The sequence below is a fragment of the Rhincodon typus genome, chromosome 29, assembly GCF_021869965.1.
Source record: "Rhincodon typus isolate 14 chromosome 29, sRhiTyp1.1, whole genome shotgun sequence".
Lineage (NCBI taxonomy): Eukaryota > Metazoa > Chordata > Chondrichthyes > Orectolobiformes > Rhincodontidae > Rhincodon > Rhincodon typus.
In genome coordinates this window covers 14,873,307-14,883,174 of record NC_063360.1, presented here as the reverse complement: position 1 = coordinate 14,883,174, position 9,868 = coordinate 14,873,307, and the positions used below count along the sequence as shown (strand labels likewise).

The 9,868-nt window shown below is 41.0% G+C and overlaps 1 protein-coding gene across 1 annotated transcript in view; it reads right to left on the bottom strand.

Annotated features, from left to right (window-relative positions):
* Positions 1-9,868, bottom strand: part of LOC109933116 (dedicator of cytokinesis protein 7-like) — a 185,117-nt gene that overhangs the window by 147,532 nt on the left and 27,717 nt on the right. Inside the window, exons 5-9 of the mRNA XM_048613977.1 lie at positions 9,243-9,357; positions 6,619-6,786; positions 4,949-5,034; positions 2,923-2,989; positions 1,520-1,660 (exon numbers count right to left, since the gene is read on the bottom strand). Of these exons, the coding sequence (XP_048469934.1) occupies positions 1,520-1,660; positions 2,923-2,989; positions 4,949-5,034; positions 6,619-6,786; positions 9,243-9,357 (577 nt within the window). The remainder of the gene's footprint in view (positions 1-1,519; positions 1,661-2,922; positions 2,990-4,948; positions 5,035-6,618; positions 6,787-9,242; positions 9,358-9,868) is intronic.

The window sequence follows — 9,868 nt, the reverse complement described above, 5'->3', positions numbered from 1 at the left end:
GCTGTGTTCATCCAGCTCTACACCTTGTTATCTCAGATTCTCCAGCATCTGCAGCTCCTACTATCTCATATTACAGCAATGATCTGCAAACAGCTTGTTCTCTGCTCATTTCTCTGCATGTTGTTCTTGAATAATCTCAAAGCTGTGGATATTCAGAGTAAATATTTGGAATAGATAAAATGTCTGAATTTTAGATAGCAGTGGATATTTGTTGGAGGAATTAAGTCAGCATTGGCAATAATGAGTGGAAAGCAATAATGAGTCTTGGAAACAATACTGTCTCTCATTTACATCAGTAACATATTTAGAAATGCAATGCAAATTTATCTATGATACCAAACAGGAGGAGGCAGCAGCTGACAAGATAGATCAGAAAGTATGCAAGTGGCAAAGTTAGAGGAGGAGTTTTGAGGAAGGGTCACCAGACCCGAAACGTTAACTCTATTTTCTTCTCCACAGATGCTGCCAGACCTGCTGAGCCTTTCCAACAACTTTGTTTTTGTTCCTGGCAAAATTAGAGATGTAATTTAAAACCAATAAATATAATCAATCAGACACAGGAAAGAAAGAAAGTTAATAAAAGACACACTTGTTGAATGGTGTTGGTGTTGAAGCAATAGAAATTGAAAGATAACTATGATTCCCAAGTAGACTTGATGCTTAGCATGCCAAATTAATGCAGTTCAGCAATCAGTGTCAGATGGATGTTGAACTATGGGGTCAAATATAAGTCAGAGGAAGTCTTGGTCAAACTGAACAGTCAGTTCAGTTCCAGTCACTGAGACCTTCATAACTTACAGGCAGTGGAGAGAAGTGCCAAAGATGTTTCCTAGCTTTTTGTGGTCTGGGAAAAAAAAGACTGGGGAAAAAAAAATTGCACTTTTCAGATAGCTGTACAATCATACCGAGAAATACACGGCTGTAAAGATCCTTTCTTCAGATGAGACACTGATGCCATCAGCCTCCTGTGCAAAGATCCCATTGCATTGTTCAAAGTTGAGCATCACTGAAAAGGATCTACTGGCTACTTATCACATTGATGTTCATGGAAACTCACTGTCAACAAATTGGCTACTCATTTGCTACATGATAAAATGAATACAATTTAAGAATATTTCATTGGTTATAAAGGGATTGAGATTTCCTGAAGTTTTTAAGGGACTTTATAAATTTCTCTCTTTTGACTTTCTTGAACACTTACTTCTTCCATATGCAAGTCTGAGAGTAGGACAAGGGATGCAAGAACAAACCAGTAAAATTCAATTGTAGGACTGATGTGAAGATGCACATTTTTCCCAGATTTGTGATCAGCATATAGAATGGACTCCCTGATTGCAGATGAGGCAATAATGAATGGATTTTCTTTAAGATTAATTACACTGGTCCAAATGATCTTCACATTTCACTATTACCTTGTGATACACAATAACGTTACATATTTACACCAAAGCTAGCAATTAAACGTTTTATGGTTGTGTTGTTGCCCAGGAATCTAGCAGATTTCTAGGGCAGACCATACCTTAATGACCAAGTAAATTTCAGAAGAAGGCTGGGTAATTGAGAAGATGGCCTTTCTGAAATAGCACAAGGACTGTGCTTGTGACTGAGAAATGTCTCGAAATTCTTCCGAGTTCATATCCAAGTAGAAATTTTCTGAAATCTGGAGAAAAGGAACAAAATACTTAGTGGCATGGAACTTAAAATCATGCAGACACAAGTGGACACTAGGTTCTTTAATTGCTTTTAATCCATCAAATGATGCCATGTCTTTGGATATGAACAGAGGCTTTGGAAAATCAGGGTACACCAACACTTATCCCAGCTCTCCCAGGAATGTCTGCCCCAGGCCGACTCTAACTGGACAGTAGCAAATGAAATACAGGGACTCTGTAATGGACACATCAATGGACACAAACATTAACAAGAAGTTACCAGCAGAGAAATAACCATATTTCTCAACTTGAATTCAGCCTACATTCCCTAATCAAAGAAAGCTTAATACTCTCAAACATACTTGGTTATTTGTTCTTTCCACTTATATACTTGTTGCTAACTTATTTTCAGTGTTACCAGGTGATCTCATAAGCATATCCATTTGCTCTGTGATCTACAGTTACCTTCCCAATACCTGAGTAAATCTAGTGAGATCTGAGGATTGAATAGAGAACGCATTGTCATTATACACCAGTTTACTAGATATGTCCAGTGTTGTTGACACATGATTCCCCATCTTTGGTAGGTGGAAGAAAATTTACTCAAGCAGACAGAGGCTCAAACTATAAAAAACAATCAGACAAGTTCACTCAATCCATGCGGCTATCAGTTCCCTAAAAACTGGAATTATATCTTTAAGCTTCTGCCCGTCCACCCCTCTCAAACTTTTCATAATATCATCTTCTTTAGCCCAATATCTGTCTTTGTTTGATTACATAGAAGAAGGTACCATATACATGCAAATTGTTGTTCTAAAGAAATAGTACTCCACATGTACAATAGATTTACTGTAATAAGGAAGTTAATTAATCTCTTTGAAATCTCCAAAATAACAGACTGCTGAACAAACTCTCCACGATAAACAGACCACCAACCACACATTCCATTCTCCCCACAGAAACAGTCACATATATTTCTTTAATACCCATTAAATAATATTACATCTTATCAGACGGAAATGGTATTGCATGCAGAGCCTGTCAGCAGTAAATAACGTTAATTCACTGTATGCTGTTAACAGCAAAAAATAATCCATCAGAGACAAACATTTTTTCAGTTTCCATCTTAAAAGATGTCAAACATGCTGGTGTATAAACCAAAGCAGCAGATGTGTCAGGATTTTTGGCTCAAGCCTAATGCTGGAAAACTACGGGAATAACTTACAACCTTCCAGCAGCTCTAGGCACACCAAGTGTCATTGATAATCACCTTTCTCCTCTCTTTTAAATCATACAAAGCCAAAATCAAAAAGAGTGGCTCGATTTCAATTTCAAACCTGTCAAGAAAAAAAACCAAATGTTATTGCGGTGAGGTATTCTGAGGACTTTGCTTATTGCTTGCTGCAAATTGACAAGACAGAGAATCAGATTATGGAGGCAGAACATATGGGAATTTCCTGAGGAATGCTTTTTAAAATAGTTATAAAAAGGAATGTCAGTGCAGGGAAAGTTGGTCCACTCAACTGTTAGATTTCAGAACCTGGAGTGCCAACAGTAGTGTGGTTGCTAGTTTCCACTTGTTTCATCAGAAGAACAATCCAGATGAATTTGGCTGCAGCATATGACCATGATATTTTAATTGTGAATTGCATTGCCATCTAAATCAAACTTCCATTATTTTTTAAAAGTTGGATTAAAAACAGTTTAATCTGCAGACAGCCCCACCAACAAAACCCCAGTTTGAAATAATAATTTCTGTCTATTGCAGCGATTTGAGAATATTCTTCATGTGTAATACACTGGTCAGCGTAGGAATGTTTCAAACATTTTAATGTATTAAAAATATTTAATTTACTAAGAAAAAACTGATGAGCGTACTCCACTGAAACTAGTAAATGGTGCTGCATCTATTTTTTGAAAGGTGAGTGGAATATATAATCAAATATTAAACAGAAAACATTTAGAGAGAATTCCACCTTATTTTATAATGGTTTCTGTAATATAGAAAACAAGGAAATGTGCTACATTGCCCCTTTTGTGAGCTGGTGTCACAATCTTAATTAGCTCATTTTTGAAGATTTTTGGCACTAAAGTTAAGGACTTTTTATTCTCTCTGTTGGTCTTTCACACCATCATCTTTCAGACTGGTTGCTCAGCTGGACAGGAATCAAAGCCAACAACCTCAGACTCTGCAATATATTACCTGCCAATCTCTTACACTGCCTTGTCTTAAACCAAAGTTTTCTGAACAAAACACCACACTGTGGATTCTCTGCCAGAATTTCATCCCTATTTCACACAAACTGCGCTTTTCAACGTCTTACAAAGCAAATTTAACTTAACAGCATCCATCCTGCTAAAAATTGATCTAAAATCCTTCTCTGAAAAGTTACTTTATTTGTTTCATCTTTATTATCGTTTTAAAAGAAGGAAGCTCAGAGCTATGTTTTGAGCAGGACGACAGAGTGATGGCATCCAATACATGGGCAAGACAGGAACTGCAGGAGAATAGAGGTAAGGGCCAGCAGATTTGGTGTTCTCTCAAATAGAGTGTGACAGTTAAAATTTCCACCAAAACACTTGCACAATCATAAATGTAACACCTTAAAATGAAACAGCTCAATCCGGCACAGCAATGTAATTATTTTCTTTGAGTGATGAAATATATATTGTATGGAAGAGGGTTAATCTTGCAGTTTACAAATAGATCGAAAAATATCTTGTTAAAAAGTGTCTACTCTCCCACTAACATTCTACATAAGTGAGCTTTATGGTTTACAGAGACAACAAGGTGCAGGGCAGAATGAACACAGCAGGCCAAGCAGCATCATTGGAGCAGAGAGGTTGTACCTCACATGTATCACTCTGCTATCCAGAGAGCTGCAGGAAGACCTGGACAGAGTACAATATCCAGATCCCACAACAGGGTTCATTGTTCTGACTCCCAGCTCATGCTAACTTCGGCAGGGAATGGTAACGTCCTGATCATAACGGATAGGTGGACCACTTACCAAAACCAGTAGTGCTACCAAATCAAAGAAAATGTCTCGGTGTTTCTAACATACTTTGAACTGGACAGGAGGGCAGCCCCTCGAGTGAAGGTTGGGTTACAGGGCAGGCCCTTGAGTGAGACTGGGGTTACAGGGCAACACCTCAAGTGAGGCCAGGGTTACAGGGTAGCCCTGTAGGTGAGGGTTGGGTTAGAGAACAGTCTCTTGTGTGAGGGTTGGGTTAACAGGCAGACCTCCCCAGATTTTGGTGAGTTATCTTTGAAAGCTTGAATAAAGGTGACTCACTTGAACTCTAGAAAATTAATTTGCAATCTCTGCTCGAATTGTTCGCATGGTGATGGGGGAATGGCTCGATGGCACACAGCTTCGTCCTGTGAGGAGGCAAAAATAACCAGAAAAAAAAACTTACAAAATAGAAGGGAACTGAAATAAGTCCACAAAGGCCAGTATCCTGTCACCAAGTCACCCTTTACTTACACGTGCATAGTACTTGATGCTGACCCAGTTAGCTCAGAGCCAGCTCCTAGCGTGAACAGAATTCCTGATACTCCTGTTAATATCTGTCAGCCAAGACTCCCTGATTGGACCCGGTTAACAGCCCCAATCAGGGAACTCATACACTATAAGGTCCACCTGGCAGACCTCGTTTCAATCACTGCAGTAACTTAATCAGTACGGGAAGAGGAAGAGGGAGAGGAAATCTAAGCAGGAGTGATAGGCCGGTTGGATGAGTAACTGAAAAGGTAATATTTGGGCTCTGATGGAAACAATTCCGTATTTTGTCTTCCCAGGTGCTAACTGTGCACCTCATAAATAGCATGTTCTCAAAATGAGGTGGTTGCATGGTTTGGGCCCATTGGAGTTTAGAAGATGGAGAGGTGATCTTATTGAAACATACAGGATGCTGAGAGGGCTTGACAGGACGGATGCTCAGAGGGTGTTTCAGCTTAAAGGAGAGAATAGACCTATAAGAACACAATTTAATAATTAGGAGCATCCTGTTTAAGACAGAGATGAGTGTTTTATTAGATGATAAGTAATCTATAGAATATTCTTGGTGAGAGGACAGTGCATTTCATTGAATATGTTTGGGGCTGGAGTGGATAGATTTTTGACCACAAAGGGAGTTGAGGGTAATTGAGCCAGCAGTGGCGCTGGGGAGCAGACAGTTGATGCTACAGCCATGATCTTATTGAACAGACAGCCATGCCCGAGTGGTCAAACAGGCCTAACCCTGTTCCTGACTCTTGTGTTGTGTTCTTGGGAATGAAGCCTCCATGTGCACCTCCTTCCTCACAGCCCCTTTTTCACATGTATCTACATAAATGAACTAGTGATGATCAGCGGATCACTGTTGCGATGGATCCTGTATACGATTTGGTTTCTCTCAGTACACACCCACCCCACTGCATTCAATTCTGGTCTCCCTGCTATAAGAAGGATGTTGTGAAACTTGAAAGGGTACAGAAAAGATTTACAAGGATGTTGCCAAGGTTGGAGGGTTTGAGCTATAGGGAGAGGCTGAAAAGGCTGGGGCTATTTTCCCTGGAGCATCAGAGGCTGAGGGTGGATCCTTACAGAGGTTTATAAAATCATGAGGGGCATGGATAGGGTAAATAGCCAGTCTTTTTCTCAGGGTAGGGGAGTCCCAAACTAGAGGGCATAGGTTTAAGGTGAGAGGGGAAAGATTTAAAAGGGACCAAAGAGGCAACTTTTTCACGCAGAGGGTGCTGGGCATATGGAATGAGCTGCCAGATGAAGTGGTGGAGGCTGGTACAATTACAACATTCAAAAGGCATCTGGGTGGGTATATGAATAGGAAGGGTTTAGAGGGATATGGGCCAAATGCTGGTAAATGGTACTAGGTTAATTTGGGATATCTGGTCAGTGTGGGCGAATTGGATCGAAGGGTCTGTTTCTGTGCTGTACAATTGTATGATTCTAAGTGGACTCACTTCATCAGATGCAGGGAAGAGCATAAACAGATCTAGCAGCCTGCCAGATTTACGCATGGTCTCGTTCTTCCGATCAACCTCCTCCTGATCCATGGGCTGCAGCAGGTTCTGAATAAAGAGTTCTGGAGCCTCAGTCTCTAGCTCATCTGCCTGCACTGCAATAGAATTCTGCAAAGAGAAAGTATGTGCATTTATATAGAAACTTTCACAACCTCAGAGCATTCTATAGTCAAGGAGATGCTCTTTAAGTGTAGTCACTGTTCTTATGTAGGAAATACTCCAGCCAAACTTACGGAAAGCAAGGTTTCCCCTCATAATAATGCAATAATGGCCAGATATCTGTCTTAGGAATGATGGTTGAGGCATCAGTATTGGCCAGGGCACTGGGGCGAACTACCCTGGTCTTCAAAATAATGTCCCGGGATTTTATTTTATACTTCACCTCAGTTTAACGTCACATCTGAAATAGAAAATCTAGGCATCAACACCACAGTGGCTTAGCTCAAACACTTTCCCCCCATTCTTGCTGGTTTAACAATACTGTGCTGACTTCTCACCTGTGTCCTGGGTTCTGTTCAAATCTGTGGCCGTGAACAGAAATCAAAAGTGCAGTCAGGAACCTTAAAAGGAGCTGATACTGCCCATTGGGCGTATAAATAAATGCATCATTTAATCAATAACCTGCTTTTGTTCTCTCTCCTGCTCTGCAGCAGAAACTAATCTCAATAAACATGGCTTTTGGTTGCCTTGAACTTTAGTGTAGGCTACTTTATCCCATCACTCAAACATCTCAAAGTATTCCACATACAATGAATTGCCTTGAAGTGCACTGCTTGCCTTAGAAGTATAATCAGCAGTTATTTTTCATGTGGTCAATCCCACAACACCAAAAAAATGGCTGAGCAATTCATCCAGTTTTAAAGCTGCTGTCTGTGTGAGAGATGCTGCTGGTTATGGTGCTTACTGTTTTCATTCATTCTACATCCCCCTAATCTTCCAAACATGGAGCTATTTACACCTGGAGTAGGCAGGCAATTCCTCAATTTAACACATTATCTCTTTCCATCAAGCCAAACACTTCTTGTACAGTGTTAACCTAAATAATTGTTCAGAGTCCAGTCACAATCACACAGCTAAGAGTTCTACAGCCTCAATCTGATGCTCCTGATACCTGGGTGGCAGCACAGCTCTGTACAGATATTTTCTAATCAACCTGTTCAGAAATGTTATTACACACCAACACTTGCTCATTGGTCTAGGGACATGATTCTCACTTAGAGGATTGTATATTGGCAATTATGCGATACGCGAGAGATCCTGGGGTCAAATCTCCAACAGGTCCTGATTGTTTGTCCAGTTTAACACAGCATGGTGGCTCAGCGGTTAACACTGCTGCCTCACAGTGCCAGGGACTTGGTTCGATTCCACCCTCGGGTGACTGTGTGGAGTTTGCATATTCTCCCTGTGACTGCGTGGATTTCCTTCAGGTGCTCCAGTTTCCTCCCACAGTCCAAAGATAGTTGTCTTTTCCCTAGGATGGTGGATTTCAAGACTAGGAGGCACATTTTTAAGGTGAGAGGACAAAGGTTTAAAAAAGACATAAGAGGCAAATTTTTTTTACACAGAGGGTGGTTCGCATCTGGAATGAACGTCCTGAGGAAGTGGTGGATGTGGGTACAATCACATCGTTTAAAAGCCATTTGGATAGGTACATGAGTAGGAAAGGTTTGGAGGGATATGGGCCAGGAGCAGGCAGGTGGGACTGGTTTTGTTTGGGATTATGTTCGGCATGGACTGGTTGGACTGAAGGGTCTGTTTCTGTGCTGTATGACTCTATGTGCAGATTAGGTAGATTGGTCATGCTAAAAATTGCTCATAGTGTCCAGGGTGTGCAGGCTAAGTGGATTAGTCATGGGAAATGCAGGTTTACAGGGATAGGGTAGGAGGAGCGGGTCTGGGTAGGATGCTATTCAGACAGTCAGTGTGGACTCGATGGGCTGAATGACCTGCTTCCACTCTGTAGGGATTATATCATTCTATGACTTCTGGAGCAGGTGGGACTTGACTTCAGGTCTCCTGGCTCAAAGATGGGGACACCACGACGGCAGCAAAATAACCCTTTGGAGCTCTGTTCATTCACAGACTTGATTGCAAAGCTCAAAGATGCATTCGAAACAAACCAGTGAAATACAAGTCCCAAAAACACAACAGGAGTGAAAAGAAACATTTGTGTGGCAATTGTCAGAAGTGTGACTGATCATGAAGCTTCTTGATCACAGAACAAAGCTACCATCAAAAAGCAAATTATATCAAAGTGTGCAACAATTTCCACCACAAAATCCAGTCATTGCACAGAGAATTCTGCGAAGGTACCACACTATACAACTTGCATAAATGCACATTGCTCCCCCAGCCCGCTGATTTATTAAAGCCTGCCCTCCCCACCCTGCCATCATTGCCATAAATCCTGCTATAATTCGCACGACACCACCCTCCAAATAAAATGTTGTAGCTGTTGTTTACAGCTCTCAGTTGTTCACGCTGGGAGTGTTTTCTGGAGGAGTATTTTACTATGCAATATTTCTTGGTACTTGGTTCTCTTGCTACACAAGGAGGACACTCACATGCCAGCATACGTGGAGATTTGGCTTCTCTGTACTGAAGCTTTCATCACACTCAAACACCTGTTGAGGAAGGTTCAGTCCTTTCCTCCGACTCCCAATGCTGCACTTCTGATACCTGGTGGAGAGAGAGAGAGAGAGAGAGAGAGAGTGTGAGAGAGAGAAATCAAGAACATGGATTATACTGAACTCAGCTGCCTACGTGATCGGTATCCCTACACCACCTCAAACATTCATCGCAACACTGCCCCTTCACTGTCACCCAGCTAACAGCCTGAAACTACCTCCCGAACAGTACTGTAGAAGAAACCCAGTAATTGAAAATGAGGGACTGCAGATGTTCATGGAGACAGCTCACCATCAGCTTCTCAAGAGCAAGAAGGAAAATAGCCAGCCTTGCCAGCAATGCCCACATTCCTTGAATCAATAACAACAAATACTATGCCAAAAACTCAGTTCTCACGTACAATAAATGATAAATGTGCAGTGGATATTCCTGAAACAAGCAGGTTATGTTATTATCACTACAGCTCCTGTCATATCACTATACTACCCTTTCCCTTGTTATTCATAACTTTTTGCATAGTATTTTACTAAAATATTAATCACCATATATGATTAAAATCCAT